The 16,277-nt window shown below is 41.1% G+C and overlaps 1 protein-coding gene across 2 annotated transcripts; it reads left to right on the forward strand.

Moving 5' to 3' along the window:
• The first annotated feature begins 1,285 nt into the window (after nt 1-1,285).
• Nucleotides 1,286-10,830, forward strand: LOC109771754 (pre-mRNA-splicing factor ATP-dependent RNA helicase DEAH1). Of its 2 annotated transcripts, XM_020330452.4 has the most exons (27): nt 1,286-1,739; nt 1,809-1,939; nt 2,052-2,237; nt 2,320-2,403; nt 2,515-2,601; nt 3,450-3,483; nt 3,565-3,619; nt 4,609-4,668; nt 4,774-4,845; nt 5,026-5,089; nt 5,184-5,263; nt 5,359-5,426; nt 5,537-5,594; nt 6,116-6,173; nt 6,254-6,316; nt 6,448-6,516; nt 6,731-6,820; nt 7,077-7,163; nt 7,285-7,400; nt 7,481-7,547; nt 7,637-8,677; nt 8,770-8,832; nt 9,696-9,819; nt 9,906-10,006; nt 10,119-10,181; nt 10,267-10,339; nt 10,427-10,830. In XM_020330452.4, the coding sequence occupies exons 1-27, from the start codon at nt 1,640-1,642 to the stop codon at nt 10,471-10,473; spliced, it is 3,141 nt and encodes a 1,046-aa protein (XP_020186041.1). In that variant the 5' UTR covers nt 1,286-1,639; the 3' UTR covers nt 10,474-10,830. The 2 variants fall into 2 exon arrangements, with proteins under 2 accessions (XP_020186041.1, XP_073353319.1); XM_073497218.1 differs by lacking the exons at nt 1,286-1,739; nt 1,809-1,939 and having other exon boundaries at nt 2,498-2,601.
• The last annotated feature ends 5,447 nt before the right edge of the window (nt 10,831-16,277 follow it).

Consider the following 16,277-nt stretch of genomic DNA (forward strand, 5'->3'; position numbering starts at 1 on the left):
CTTACATATAGTATCATTTGATTTCGACGACATGCATCTGGTTGGTGTTAATTCACTATCCACGTTTGCCATGTATAACATTGTTTATCCATAGAGAATCGGACGGTATCTGGTTGATACGCACACATCGACTGCGAGACGTCTACGATGACTTCGTAAAATCTCAAGATGTTATGTCAACTCAGTCTTTTGGAGGTGCTCACGGAGGTCAAGTGTGCGTGTCTGTGTTTACAGAGATGAGTGCATGCTCGTGTGTGTGAGCGATTTCGATTGTACTGTGTTAAAGAAAGATCAACACTGGCCCAATAATTAACAATTATCCGTGAAAAAAAAAGATAACAACGATACACGTGGCATCTAGCAAGAAAAAAAGATAGCAAACATGGGTAGCAATAATGGATGAATGGTCTGATTGGATGAGGGTGCAAGACAACCCGAACATATGAACTGAGTTTAGAAAAAAGGTCTAATTGGATGCCGTTTTTCTTCTTTATCCTGTCCAAGCCTTGTCTGGAATGTTCGCACGGACGTATAGAGAGGAAGTGGGGGCTCGGATTGAAGACGCTCTACATGTAGCTCGCTAAAGAGAAACGTATAGAGGCGCACGAAGCAGGAGGGGCGTTTTGGCTCTAGATGAACGGTACCGCAAAAAAAGTGGTCAAATGTTTTCAAGCATGGTTGACAAATTTCATGTGAAACGGAGCCATAGTGTTTCGTCGGTGAAAAAAAAAATTTTGGATGACATTTTAGGGTAACATTTGGTGTTCAATCTGTTTTTTTGCGCAAGCCAAAACGTTTAACCTTTTTTTGCCTAGCATCTACGCCCTCCGTGCCAAAGTACTTGTAGTTGGGGGAAACTAGTATAAGTGCCCCCGACTACAATTATTTTGGTACAGAGGTAGTATATGTGACTATGAATGCATAAAATTTTTGTTGGATTTTGTTTGACATTTCGAAAATTATTTCTCGCGTGCAGGAGCACGTGCTCCGAGGAGCCAAATCGGATCTCTGCGCGCGAAGCTATGCTCGAACGATCATCTAACTCCTTTGTTGTGAGCTGAACAAGAAATAAGGACGAAAAGAGAAAAGACCAGAAATATAAAAAAAATACGAAAAAGAAAAATGAGATACAAAATAAGAGCAACTCTAAAAATACAAAATTTTCTGAAAACATAATTGCCATTTATCATATGATGAATATGGAAAGAAAGAAACAAAAGAAAGAGAAAAGAAAAAGGAAAAAAGAAAACAAAAGACAAGAAAAGGGAGAAGAAAAAACCAGCCGACGATCGAACGAACCGAGCAGGAGAGCGGTTCGGCCCGCTCGTTCTCCCTCTCTCTCTCTCTCCCACGACTCCTCTCGCTACCTAGGGTTCCCGGACGCGCCGCCGGCCCCGCTCCCCGGCATCCCTCCGGCCGCCGCTTCCCCCACCTCCCCCGTCGCCCACAGTATCAGGCCGGAGTCCGCCGCCCACCCTCCGCGCCGTCCAGGTCATCCAGGCCGGACGCCGCCCCCACCTCAACCCCCAACCCCTCCGCCTCTCGCGCGCGTCGCCGTCCCCCTTCGCGTCCCGGCTCTCCCAACCCCGTCCCCTGTCTCCGGTACCGGTTCCTCTCCAGCAACTCCGATCCGCCCGTGATGGCGAGCGACAAGCAGCTCAGGGACTGGGTCTCGGACAAGCTCATGTCCATCCAGGGCTTCTCGACGAGCGTCCTCGTGCACTATGTCATCGGCCTAGGTACACCCGATTCTACTCTGCTTTCTTCTTCTCCGATTCTAATTTGGGCCTGTCTCTGTGTGCGCTCAGCCAAGGACTCCTCTTCGGCCGGCGATCTCGTGGGGAAGCTCGTGGAGTACGGCTTCTCCTCCTCCGCCGAGACAAGCAGCTTCGCCGCCGACATCTACGCCAAGGTCCCCCGCAAGGGCAGGGGCGTCAGTGTAAGTTTTGATCCACCTCCCCTGTTGAGCAATCCCATTGTGTTAACAACACTGCTGAGACTTTGTCTTTGATGATTTTAATGCTATATATGCTTTCCCTTTCTTGTCGCAGAATTACCAGAAACAGGAAAGGGAGGCAGCAAAGCTTGTTCAGAAACAAAGCACTTACAAGTTGCTGGCCGATGAGGACGACGACGAGGTTGACAACCACACGACGAGCTCGGCGAGCGCATCCTCCAAGAGCAGGAAGCATTTTAGGAGGAAGGCTCAAGACCAAGACGATGGGAAGGATGATGATGTGAGACGCTGTGGTAGCCACCTGTTAGTCGTGCTGCTTTCACATGCCGTGAGTGACTCAACCTGATAATGTTGTGTTGCAGGAAACGATAGCACAAGTTTCTGAGAGGAGTGTCCGAAGGAGAACAGAAGAGGTGGATGATGAAGACGGCGACGACACTCTGGACGTATGCCCTTCCTTCTAGGAATCTGATTTTGTTGTGCATAAAAATGCGTAGGTATGTAATGGTCAATTAAAATGTGCTTTTGAATCCATTATAGTATGTGATGCCTTGTAGGAAGAACAAGAAATTTTAAGAGATCAGCAGGAAAGGGCTCAGCTAGAGAAGAACATGAGAGAAAGAGATGCGGTACACACTCGAAAGGTGATTGTCTTGCAAGCTGATATTCCTTTCTTTTCTATGTTTGCTATCACTTAATTTATTCCCAATGGGTGGAACCTCTTTTTCTCTAACAACTAAATAATACATCAAGTTAAAGTTATAACCAAGTCCTATTGTTCCTGGTTGGTTTTGAAGTATTCTGCTGGCTGTCATATGAAATTGAGTGCTGAACAAAAATATTGTTGGTGAATGGCTTTTCCTTTTGGGTGTTCGATGTCATTTTTTGTTTCATAAACCAGTTATTTCGTTCTAAAGGAATCTTAGATAATTTGTGGCTTGTTATATATATTCACTACGAGAGAAAACCTGCTTGTAGTGACATGTCAGTTACATCTTAGAGTTACTTCCTCGAAACTATGAATTTTCTTCTCAACTATCAGTCAAGTAACTGCATTTTGAAGGAGTACTTTCACACTTTCACAAAGTCACACCTCTCCATATTATCGATTCAGAAAACCACACTTCTATTAACTTAAAATTGTGGCCCGCTGGTTAACTACACTTGTGAAATTTATTGCCGATTTTATCTTTTGAAGTGGTTACAAAGGAATTGTGTCATTGATCGGTGAGCCATGACTCACGTCCTAAGAAGTATGTTTTTTTTTGGATATGTTGATACCTAAGAAGTGTAGTTCTGTGAGCTCATCTGCATGCCAGTATACGTGGATTAGCGCCTCTTTGGTTGTATTTCCTTGCATCACCTACCTACTTTATAAATCTAGCACAGAGCATGTTTCTAAACTCCAGCAAATCATGTCTTCCAGTTGTACTATGTTTTTAAATCTTGTTAGTTATTTGAGCTGATGTTATTGAATGATTTCCGTCTACAGTTGATGGAGCGGCAGTTATCTAAGGAAGAACAAGGTATACCTACCTGAACATGTATACTCTACTAATTTGGTTCAATATGATCATTGTAATTTATTCGTTGGAGATTGTTGACAGAGGAGCTTACCAGAAGATCACAAGCACTGGACAAGAATGACACTTCAGATCTGAGGTTATTCCTGTTGCAGTTGGTTGTTGTAATTTTTCATTATAATTTTCTTTTACTTATGTTGATGTATGTAAGAAATTAGTTTTATTTGCCCACTGATACGGATGAAAAACCATTTGCCCAAGATACTGGTGAAAAACCCGCCCACTTTAAATAGTACCATATTAAGTCATTATTCAAGAGGAAAACTGAGGAAAACAAAGTAGCAAGAAAGCAACCATGATGTATATATAGAGTAGTAGAGTAGCAAGAAAACAACCTTATTCAGTCATCATGTATATATAGCAAGAAAGCAACCATTATTATTCAAGAGGCTAATAGCTTCAGCTTTCGGTGAACTTGTTGGCTAGCTTGTCAAACTGAGCACCTGGACTGTTGGTTTTCCATTGTTGTACTGTAGGTTTGTGCTAAATTCTGTACTCACATCTGAACATTTGAAGAAGTTGTATATGGAAACAATTTTATTCTTGACTACAGTAATGTTTTCGGCTATGACTAGAGTAGTAGAGCAGAAATTGAATAAATACCCTTGTGATGTATAGGTGAAGTTTATAGAGAGATGGACACATTTCTTTTGTTATTTGTAGAAAGAAAATTGGAATAAATTGATGGTGTACATAGAAGGCGGACTCTGCTTTTCCTTGAAAATTGAATTGCATTTACATGTAATATTTTGGTGCTAATATATGCAAATGACAACGGTGCTGCTTATTTTGGACCATTGTACCCTGTTGAGATAGGTTGTTTGTAGCTGCCCACATTTTTCTCTTGCATAGTTTAAGCTTTTATCTTGCACGCAAGCTGATGACACTACAGAAAAGGGAACATAGAATATAACGATAAAATTCAATTAAATAACAGAAGTCTTTTGCTTGCATTTAGTGGTTTGTTACTTTGAGTTATCTTGTTGAATGTAGGAAAAATCAAGCTGTTTTATTGGAAAGATCTGTCTGGAGTTCTGGACTATTAACTTACCTTTCAATAATGTGCAGAAATTTTTCAAGGCAAGCGTACTTGCTAAAGCGAAGGGATAAAAAAATTGATGAGATTCGGTCAGTACAACAGAACTTCTATACAAGTATATTGCTGTTCATGATTTTGTCTATATGTTGAGCTGGTACACAGTACATTAACTTACTGTTTTGGGGTAACTGCAGGGACGAAATTCTCGATCATGAATACATTTTTCAGGGTGTGAAACTGACCCCGGCAGAAGAAAATGACTTCAGGTGCTTATTGTAACTGAGTCCCATAAAGTGCTTCTCTACTGATAACTTTGTACCGAGGAGTGAGGACATGTAGATATAGTTATGCTACAGATTTTCTCTTTTAGCTAGATGCATGTACACATAGGCTTTTATGCAGTGCATTTCAAATAAACCTGGGCATTTAACAGTTTGTGTGTGCAGATACAAGAAGAAGATTTATGATCTTGTTAAGGATCATGTTGAGAGTGCAGATGATGTTGATGAGGTATGTTCCCCCCCTTGAGAATATTGCAGAGTAATGATGACACTCTTATCTCTTGATGCTAATGTCTTCAGTTCGTCAATCACGTGATTTTCAGTACAAAATGCCTGAAGCTTATGACATGGGTGAAGGTGTTAATCAAGAAAAGAGATTCTCGGTAGCAATGCAGCGATACAAGTATGTATCTATGAGTCCTGTATGACAGTATGAGACTATGTAACTTCCTCTGAACCTGTTTTAATATGTTGATTTTGAATTTGCTTGACAAGCAGAGATCCTGAGGGCAAAGATAAAATGAATCCTTTTGCTGAACAGGAAGCATGGGAAGAACATCAAATAGGTAATGTCATTTACTTGGATTATTCACTGGAAATCGGTATTGCGACTGTCTTTATGATACCATATTTCTGCTCTTTGTTGTATATTTAACAATTGATTGACTTGTTTCAGGAAAGTCTAAACTGGAATTCGGATCGAAAGACAGAAATCGGTCTTCTAATGAATACCAGTAAGTTCTTTGTTCTTCTTATGAATTGTTCATCAGCAAAGTTTACTTCTCTGCTGTCTTGTAATGATTACCAGTAGTTATTATTATTATTTCTATGAATTTGTTCATCAGCAAAGTTTACTCTGCTGTTTCTAAGAGTCCATCTTTCTAGTTAGAGTTGTGACGAGCCATGTAATTAATCAGCAGTCAACTGCATGTCACTTGCTGATGATTGTCTAGCTAGAAATTTGTTTCGTATAAAAAGATCCCTGTAAGTGGATGTATTTCTTTAGGGAGCTTTGGTAGTTAGTTCAAACTTGAACTAAATACTGAAGCTCACACAAAAGTACCCCTCGTTCAAACATGCTGTAATACTGAAACTTAATAAGGTATAATAACTGGATTTTTCTGATTGCATTACACTAATGAATCCTCTATAGCCTTTGATTGCACCTTTGTTGGAAAGTTGAATTTTGTATAACCTTGATCACACCTTTGTTGAACAGTTGTTTTGTACTCATATTACTTTTTCAACTTCATAGGTTTGTATTTGATGATCAAATTGATTTTGTTAAATCATCGGTCATAGAAGGAACACAGGTAATCGATTAAATACTTTATTTACTCTCCTAATTTGATTGCTTTAAGATACTCTTTTACTGAACTTTCTCATTTTATAGTTTGAAGATGATTCAGACCAAGAGACCATCGATGCAAAAGATATTCTAAAAAGGGAGCTCCAGGTGTGAGAGTAGATTATCAACTTATTTGTTACAAACACATGTACCTACTCATGCTCTTAATAATAGTTGAATCACAATTATAGTCACTAACAGTTACTTTTGCCTTTGAACTGGCTTCCTTTTTGAACTAGGATGAGCGGAAAACCCTTCCAATCTACAAATTCAGAGATGAACTGCTCAAGGCTGTTGATGAATATCAGGTTTGTGATGTTAGTGTTCACTGTGGAACACTTATGTGCTAGGATTCAGCAAACACTATTCATGTTTTGCTCAGTGCCCTTTCACAATTCCCCAAATTTGAACTTATATTTAGAAAAGAAATACCCACTTCACTTTATAACTTATGTGCTAGGACATGATCTAATTATGTCCATTTGTTGTTGTGTTGATTTTGTGGGCATTTGGTGCTTGTAGGTTATTGTCATAGTGGGAGAAACCGGCTCTGGTAAAACGACGCAAATACCTCAATATCTTCATGAAGCTGGATATACAGCAAGAGGAAAGGTATGACATGCAGCATTGGTCTTTCTACTATTAGTATTGCTATTGCTATTACTATTACTGTCTGTTAATGCATATACATGGCTTATAGGAATAGTTGGTTTTTTTGGTCTAATGCGTCATGAAAAAATCTGCAATTTTTTTTGTTACACATTAATGGTTTTGCTCTATGAAGTGCGATTATGTTTGGCCTTAATGATGTAGTTACAATGAATTTATGGGTTCTGTCAAAATTCATGGTAATTTTTTAAATCTGCAGGTTGCTTGTACACAACCTCGTCGAGTGGCAGCCATGAGCGTTGCAGCTAGGGTGTCTCAAGAGATGGGTGTTAAATTGGGACATGAGGTTAGTTCTTTTCATAACAATAACTCTATAATAATATCAAATTGTGGAATGTGCTTATGTGATCTTCCATAACATTATATGAAATTGTATGATTATAACCATGTTTAGTGCCACCCTACAGGTTGGTTACTCCATAAGGTTTGAGGATTGTACCTCAGAGAAAACAATGATTAAATACATGACTGATGGAATGCTTTTGAGGGAGTTTCTTGGAGAACCAGATTTGGCTGGCTATAGGTAATTGTTGGCAAATCATTTTCCTTGAGTTGTAGTATACTATTGAACGCACCGCTTATATCTGTTTATTTTTGGTTCAGTGTTGTTATGGTTGATGAGGCTCATGAGCGCACGCTGTCTACTGATATCTTGTTTGGTTTGGTTAAGGTCAGCTGGCTTGTATCATTTTGGTATGCTCTTCACCAGACTTGTAGACACCCACTCAATTCCTCATATACGTAATACTCTACCTGCAGGACATTGCTAGGTTTCGTCCAGACCTGAAGTTGCTCATTTCAAGTGCAACCCTTGACGCAGAAAAATTTAGCGACTACTTTGATTCAGCTCCTATTTTCAAGATTCCTGGGAGGCGATACCCTGTTGAAGTACATTATACAAAAGCTCCAGAAGCAGATTACATTGATGCTGCCATTGTCACTATTTTACAGATACATGTGACACAGCCCCCTGGTGATATCCTAGTGTTCCTTACAGGACAGGAAGAAATTGAAACAGTTGATGAAATCCTGAAACACAAAACAAGGGGTTTAGGCACAAAGATTCCAGAGCTAAATATATGCCCTATTTATGCAAATCTGCCTACTGAACTTCAAGCGAAGATCTTTGAGACAACCCCCGAGGGTTCTCGGAAAGTGGTCCTGGCCACTAATATAGCAGAGACTTCATTAACCATTGATGGTATAAAATATGTTATTGACCCAGGTTTTTGCAAGATCAAGTCATACAACCCTCGTACAGGGATGGAATCCCTGCTTATCAATCCTATCTCAAAGGCATCAGCAAACCAGAGGGCAGGAAGATCTGGACGGACAGGACCAGGAAAATGTTTCCGTCTGTACACAAGTTATAACTACATGCATGATCTTGAGGATAATACTGTTCCAGAGATACAAAGAACCAACCTTGCAAATGTTGTTCTTACACTTAAGAGTCTTGGTATTCATGACTTGGTTAATTTTGATTTTATGGACCCACCTCCTTCAGAGGCCTTGTTGAAGGCCCTGGAGCAACTTTTTGCTCTCAGTGCACTCAACAGTCGTGGAGAGTTGACCAAGACTGGAAGACGAATGGCAGAGTTTCCACTAGATCCTATGCTGTCAAAGATGATAGTAGCTTCAGAGAAATACAAGTGTTCTGATGAGGTCATGTCTATTGCGTCAATGTTGTCGATCGGAAATTCTATATTCTACCGTCCAAAGGATAAACAGGTCCATGCAGATAATGCAAGATTAAACTTCCACACTGGGAACGTCGGGGACCACATAGCATTACTCAATGTAGTCGTCTTTCTTGTCCTTGTAATTTATCAGAATTCATAATGTTTATTAGATTTGAGCTATAAAGGCTAATTTCTTCAAGATAATTTCAGGTCTATAACTCATGGAGAGAAACAGACTTCTCGACTCAATGGTGTTATGAAAATTATATCCAGGTATGTTCTTGTTCTATAATTTGTAACATGCATTCTGGTGGTCCAGCTTAAGATATTTTATTCTCTGGACATCATCATATTAGCATCACTTCTTATTTTAAAGATATTGCGTTCCTCTAGATTTTGTAACTTCCTATGTTACTGATTGTGTGTGTAGCACTTGCTCTGGCCAATAGCTTTTTTAGTATCTATTGTAGGGCTGAATGAGAATGGCCATGCCAATCTAATTTATTGCCTCTACATTTTTTATACCGCAAAATCATGTTTAACTTGAAAAGGTTAGCCTCAAGTATTGATGATGAATCTCATATGTAGAGTAAATGCAAGAAATTGCAGAGACAATATTACATGTTGTATAGAACATTGATGTGCATGAGCATCATGATGCTTTTAATGGACAGTAGAAGATACTAACATATGCTATTTCATCCAGTCGGTGTTGTTTTAGCTTCTAGCGTAGGGCACAAAGCATAAAGGGTTAATGAACATGACATTCTTAATTAATACTCTATTTTTCTACTTGCGCAGTGTATCTTTTTATTTCCACTAGAGAAATAGAGACGCTAAAATTTCATGTTGGGTTTTGAATTAGTGTTGTTTGAAAATAATCAACCAATGCCGACCATGGTTAGCTTACTTATGTACTCCCTCTGTTCACTATCGTAAGATGTTCTAACTTTTTTCTGAATCGGATGTATATAGACGCATTTTATTGTGTTTGTTCACTCATTTCAGTCCATATTATAATATCCAAAACATCTTATAATAGTGAACGGAGGGAGTATTATATATGCAGTTACTGTAATCTGTTGATCACTGTTTCTGCAAAGTTTATGTGATAAAACTGTCGGTACATAAATCAGGTCCGCAGCATGAAGAGAGCAAGAGACATTCGAGATCAACTGGAGGGACTTATGGAGAGAGTTGAGATTGAGGTCTGTTCAAATGCCAGTGACTTGGATGCTATTAAAAAGGCCATAACATCCGGTACGTATACTGATGATTCAGTTGCTTTATTTGTGCAAGTTGCCTGAGATGGATAAATCTGATAAGTGGGTACTTGCGGGTTGCAGGCTTCTTCCACCATTCTGCACGGTTGCAGAAGAATGGTTCATATAGAACTGTGAAGAACCCTCAGACGGTCTTTATCCACCCTAGTTCAGGATTAGCACAGGCAAGTTGAGTTGTCGTATTTATTTTTACATCCTGGACATTCCATCATCCATAGTAGTGGTCTTGTCCAAGTTTTGTTTCTGACATTGTTTATATTTGCCTCATATATGCAGCTACTTCCTCGCTGGGTAATATACCACGAACTAGTTCTCACGACAAAAGAGTACATGCGTCAGGTTTGCAGTCTCTCCAGAATTAAGCAAGCCGTGAAAGAAATAATTGATTGTCGTCTGAAATGCTATGGCCAATGAATGCATGCAGGTGACGGAACTGAAGCCCGAATGGCTGGTGGAAATTGCTCCGCACTACTACCAACTGAAAGATGTGGACGACGGTAAGCATGGAACTTGATGTTGTTTCTTTTTTGAAGCGAAGAGCTGTAGCTTACGAAACGTTTCCCCTTTTTTATTTGTCCGCGCAGCTGGTTCAAAGAAGCTGCCCAAGGGCCAAGGACGAGCCGCATTGTAGACTGCCTGGACTCACTCATGAAGCCAGCGTTTGGACAGATTAGATGTTGCGTAAACAGTTTAGTTTCGGATATCCGGATCGGGATCGCGGCATGGCCGCTCTTTTCTACCTTCTCTTAGATCACATTGTATCACTCACCATGTCCTGTCAACATGACCCACCGTTCTTGTACAAGTTTGTGGGTGTGGGTAGAGCTGTAGACAGTTTGGCACAACCTAGCGTTGATGCCGGGACCCTCAATCCTTTGTCGTACCCCGGTTATCGAACAAACATACATTGGCGACCACTGTGCTGTATCAACATTAGATCGTCGGCATCCCATGATGTCCACCTTTCCTATGTTAGTTGTTTGATTCATAGGATTGAAGCTTGTACTAGTTTTTTTTTCTCTCTCAAGTATTCCTCTGTTGCCAGATGAGGAGCATGAATCAGATCCATCGATCCTCGAAAAGTTAAGCCCATATCTTAAAGTACTGTAGTAGCCAATGGTGAGAGGCGGGACTGTGATGACCCATGGATGAACATCAGTCGGGGCAGTGCGCCGAGCGGCGTGAGAAGAACAATAAGGATGGCCAAATACTGCCAACAATCCATGAACATCTTGTCGGATCTGGTGTTTGTTCCTTGGAGACGAAATGGAACCCCACAAGTCCCTCATTGACGCTAGTCACGCTGTTTTGGTCGGCTGCCACCAACCCGTAGAGATGATGCCCACCAAAAACACGGGGACAACTTGTATGAGATCAGGGCTTCAAGTGAGATCAATGCGCATCTTGGCGGTAGGGTTGTACAGACTACCGTCAGTCTGTTTGACGGTAGGCTGTTACACCCTACCGCTATGGACCCTAGCGGTAGCAAAATGGTCAGATCTCGAATAGGTTTCAAAAAAGGGTCAAAACATGAAATTTTGCCTCCAGTAACATGGGCCATTGGATCTCCATCCAGTGGTAGAAACAACAAAAGGGGGATAAGATGGCACATTTTGCATCTGGATCCCTGAACGTATATGATATAGCATTTAACAGCAGCCTGTCTGTACATTGTAACGCAGGATAAATGGATTTGACACACAATACTGTACATAAAACATATATTTTGTTCATGTCGAAATATGTATATACAACAATTTTTTTCTCTCCTACTGTATACACACTATTGTCATAGGAAAATATCCAAATTGTGCCACAACTAATGCACTGAATCCAATTCATTTACAATGATACCAGGAACACAAATTTGAAATGTTATTTCTAAGTTCAGTAAGCATGCTCGATTGTAAATCTAAAAATTGTAATACACAGCAGCATATGTTTGCTTCGAAACCAACACAATCAGTGTTCTCTGCCTCAAGAAAACCATCCTAATAGTGATAGACCCTGAAACAGAAAGCACAAAAGAAAAGGAGATTTCGCTAGATCAAATACTGCAGAAAGAAGATTCGCTAAATTGACGAACACGTGTAAATGAAAGAAGAATCGACTGGATATCATGTACACAAACTTCTGTGAGAGAGAAGAGAATACATCCAGGTACACGGAGAACATATCAGGAGCCAAAAAGGCACCCAAGAAAGAATTTACAGGTTGGAGATGTGATCCGCTTGCGATCATGCCGCCTAGGAGTACAGGCTAAACAAATGCAGAGTCGATGACGAATGACGACGTAATGGACGAGGCCACAAGAGGGCAAAAGGAAGCAGATCTGGCCAGGATCCATGGAAGTTGCGATGAGGAAGTACTCCAAACAATGAGTGAGCTCGCCATCATCGGAGGTAGCAATGTCGGCGTTTGGAAAGGTCCGGCGGCGGTGCTCTCAAGGTCTAGATCTGAGAGAAAGAAAGAATGGAAGAGGATTTTTACTATCCCGAGTGGATGTACACGTGAGATGAGAGGGACTTGGTGCGCCATTGAGAAATAAAAAATTGGGTTTTGTGCAAAATGTTCACAAGTGGACCGCGTTGCTACATCTGGACAACTCATTTTCCATCCAAGAGTCCAAATGGTTGGATCGTACGATCGCATCCGGAGGTCTGATCGTATACTAGCCCCCCCCCCCCCCCCCCAGCCAAAGGCAGTTACTAGGAGCGTAATTTTGTTTGACAACAAATAGACTATATTTCCCATATGATGGTCATGTCATTCACAAGTAAATGTGAAACAAAGTCAGGGATTACATCATCCCAAGAACCTGAAGATCTTGCATTCAGAGGCCAATGCAACTTCGGGTCGTAGATAATAGTCCATTTACTTAATTGCCTCCACCGTAAACGAGCATTCAGATTCAATCTTCACATTGTTGCACCCGAAATTTGCCAACAAGTATATTACATGTCTAATCGCCATGAGCTCCGCTGAATCAACATCTCGGAGATGCGGAAGAAACCAAGTTGCTGCTACTAGAAAGTCACCCTGTTCATCGCGCACGACGACACCGCAAGCTCCAGATAAAGTATCCACATGAAATGATGCATCTACATTAACCTTGACCAGTCCATGAGACGGTTTTTGCCACATATGTCCTTTCTTTCGAGTCGGGAACTTTGGAGCTAGAACGTGAATAGACAGTGCTGCTTTTTCAGGATTTTGAATCACAGTTCCTTTCACAAGTTATCGTCATTGCCACCAAAGGTACCACGCCGCCACAACAACCAGTTCAGCCACAGATAGTCCATCTGAAACAACATCAAGCTTTGCTAAAATCTCCGTAGTGACTGAGCCTAATATGTCCTCATTAGTTGTTCTTCGAATGGCATCTAGAAGTCCCAACTGAGACCACACTTCTTTCACACGACGATATTTGAAGAGCACAAGTCTTCGTCACCCACCAAACAACATGAGCATCGAGGTGAACAAGGTATGTGTCGGGCTGGCAAAACCCCATAACAGGGTAGGACTCCATGTAGCACCTTCCAAGTAAAGTGTTTGACTTTCCCAGGCACATGTAACCTCCATATATCTTTCCAAATATGATTAATATGATCACTACCCTGCCCAACTGGCCTTGTCAACTGGGAACCAAACTGATGGTCCAGCTCTATAATATGCAGACCGGACCGAAAACGTGCCGAAACGGGTATAGTTCCATGCAATGAAATCCCCATTCATTTGAGCATGCAATGGGATTTATAAGATTCTTTGAACATCCACCGGTGTGAATACATCATGTATGAGATCTCCATCCCAATCACCAAAGTGGGGGTCAATGAGTTCTTCTATCTTAGACAATAATAACTCCCTGCGATGTGCTTGTAGGAATCCATGGGTCTTGCCAAATATTTATTTGAGATCCAAAGCCAACCCTCCATACGCACCCTCGCTAAAAAGATTGAATCCCGCTATGATACTCTGCCAAGTGTAGACGACCCTTTCTTAGGTTCAGCTTTAAGGTTATTTCCATCTGGATAGTATTTAGCACGCAGGACTTGTGCACATAAAGAGTATGGGTTTTGGATCAGTCACCAACACTGTTTTGCTAACATACCAAGATAACAAATGTGAAGGTCCTTAAATCCCATCCCTCTTTCTTCTATGGAACACACAATTTCCACCACGTGAACCAATGCATCTTCTTTTTCTCTTCATTATCTCCCCACCAAACCCCCGAAATTTCATCGGTAATAGCCTTGCAAATTCCCTTTGGAAATTTAAATACTGACATAGCATAAGAGGGAATTGCCTGGGCTACCGACTTTATAAGAATCTCTTTACCTTGCATGGAGAGGGTTTTCTCTTTCCAACCTTTCAGTCTCCGATGGATTCTATCAATCATATGCTAAAAGCAATCACTCATGTCCACCCCAACCATAGTGGGTAGACCCAAATATGTATCTGATAGCGCTTCTGTTTCAATATTCTGTTCTCTGCGCAAATTCTCTCATGTTCTAATACTAGTATTAGGACTAAAAAAGACACTCGATTTAGCATTACTCAGTTGCTGTCGAGAACTGAGGAAATAAGTATTCAGTACCTTTTCCAGAATGCTTGCATTATGTGAATCAGTTTTCATCAAAATCGGATAATCATCTGCAAACATAAGATGGGAAATAGAAGGGCCATCCCGGCAAACTCGGATACCCTCCAAATCACCAATTTCCTCCTCCTTAGACAAAAGGCTCGAGAACCCTTCTAAGCATAATAAAAATAAGTATGGGGATAATGGGGCCCCCTATCTCAATCCTCTTGTGGGACTGAACTCGTCAATTTTAGTATCATTGGAGCGTACTCTGTAGCTGACAGAAGAGACACACTCCATAAAGCCTCACTCACTGCTCATTAAAACCTATCTTCAGCATTACCTTCTCTAGAAACCTCCATTCAACACGGTCATATGCTTTGTTCATATCTGGCTTGACAACACAATACCCATTAGATCCATGGGTCCTTTTCTTTATTGCATGAAAGCATCCATAGGCCACCAACACATTGTCAATAATAAGTCCTCTAGGAACAAAAGCACTGACAATGCTTATTAGAAGCGTAGTTTGTGCAACTGTGGAAGCAACAAGCAAGCCCTGACCCCTAGCTCAAAGGGCAAACCCATCTACTCACTAATCGAAGTTCCAATTTAAATGCAACATTAGTTCTAATTTAAATATTACAATCTAACTAAGTTTTTAAATAAAATAGTTTAAACTTGAATTTAACTCGCATATATAGTCTAGTTGTGCTCTTTAACCACCCACGTATGCTCAATCAGAACTGTCTTGAGCTGCTCATTAGTTGCTTGATGCTGAATTTGTTGATACGTTTAAACAAACTCATCAAATGTGGCCGAATTATGATACGGAAGTTGGATAGGAACGTTCATGTTCTCAAATCCCAGACCTCCGGCAACATCTACCCCTCATCCTCCATGACTATGTTGTGCATGATCAAACATGTCATCACCTCCCACAAGGGTCTCCAGATCCCATTGTTTATGAGGTTCACAAACAACTGCAAAACAGTCTTGAAGCACTCCAAATACCCTCTCCACATCCTTTCTAGCTCCTTCTTGTCATTGGGCAAAGTGACTATTTTCTGACCAATTGACTCAAAGATGGTCTTGATGAAGGTAGCCCATGAAGGATAGATGTCGTCACCAGATAGTAGCCCATGTTGTATTGATGGCCATTGACATTATATTTGCAAGGATGAGCTTGCCCTTCAGTCAACCTAGAAAACAATGGAGCCCGATGTAGCACATTGATGTCACTGTGAGATCCGGGCATGCCAAAGAAAGCGTGCCAAATCCATAGGTCCTATGATGCAACTGCTTCAAGAAGGATGGTGGCTTCTTAACATGGCCCTGATATTTCCCTTGTAGAGCTTTTGGGTAGTTCTTCCATCTCCAGTGCATGCAATCAAGAGATCCGAGCCAACGTGACCATCATCTTGCTTCGCACATTGCCAAGAGCCTCTTAGTGTCCGTGACAGTTGATTCTCTCAAATACTGAGGTCAAAACACCTTGACCACCCCAATAGCAAATCTGACCATAGCGTCTCTGCATGTGCTCTCAGATATTTGTAGGTACTCGTCCGATGAATCTGCGACCATGCCATATGCAATCATACGGAATGCAGTTGTGCACTTCTAGTAATTAGAGAATCCAATCCTTCATACGTCATCCTTCTTCAGGATGAAATAGTCATCGTAGGACCGACGCTAATGTAGAGACGATCAAAGACATTTTCTCGCATCCAAAAGCGCCGGTGAAAATTGTCCGCAAATAGGGCAGCGGGGGCAAAGTAGTCATCCATTAGCATCATATGCCCCCTGCCATGTTCCGATTCAGCACTCGATGACCCTTGATTGATCCCTTGAAA

The sequence above is a fragment of the Aegilops tauschii genome, chromosome 4 (assembly GCF_002575655.3).
Source record: "Aegilops tauschii subsp. strangulata cultivar AL8/78 chromosome 4, Aet v6.0, whole genome shotgun sequence".
Classification (NCBI taxonomy): domain Eukaryota; kingdom Viridiplantae; phylum Streptophyta; class Magnoliopsida; order Poales; family Poaceae; genus Aegilops; species Aegilops tauschii.

Bases quoted from the DNA above. Each gene is read 5' to 3' on its own strand.
- LOC109771754 (XM_020330452.4), top strand. From the start codon at position 1,640: ATGGCGAGCGACAAGCAGCTCAGGGACTGGGTCTCGGACAAGCTCATG. The intron at 1,740-1,808 runs GTACACCCGATT...GTGTGCGCTCAG, and splicing joins GCACTATGTCATCGGCCTAG to CCAAGGACTCCTCTTCGGCC. The intron at 7,401-7,480 runs GTAATTGTTGGC...TTTTTGGTTCAG, and splicing joins CCAGATTTGGCTGGCTATAG to TGTTGTTATGGTTGATGAGG.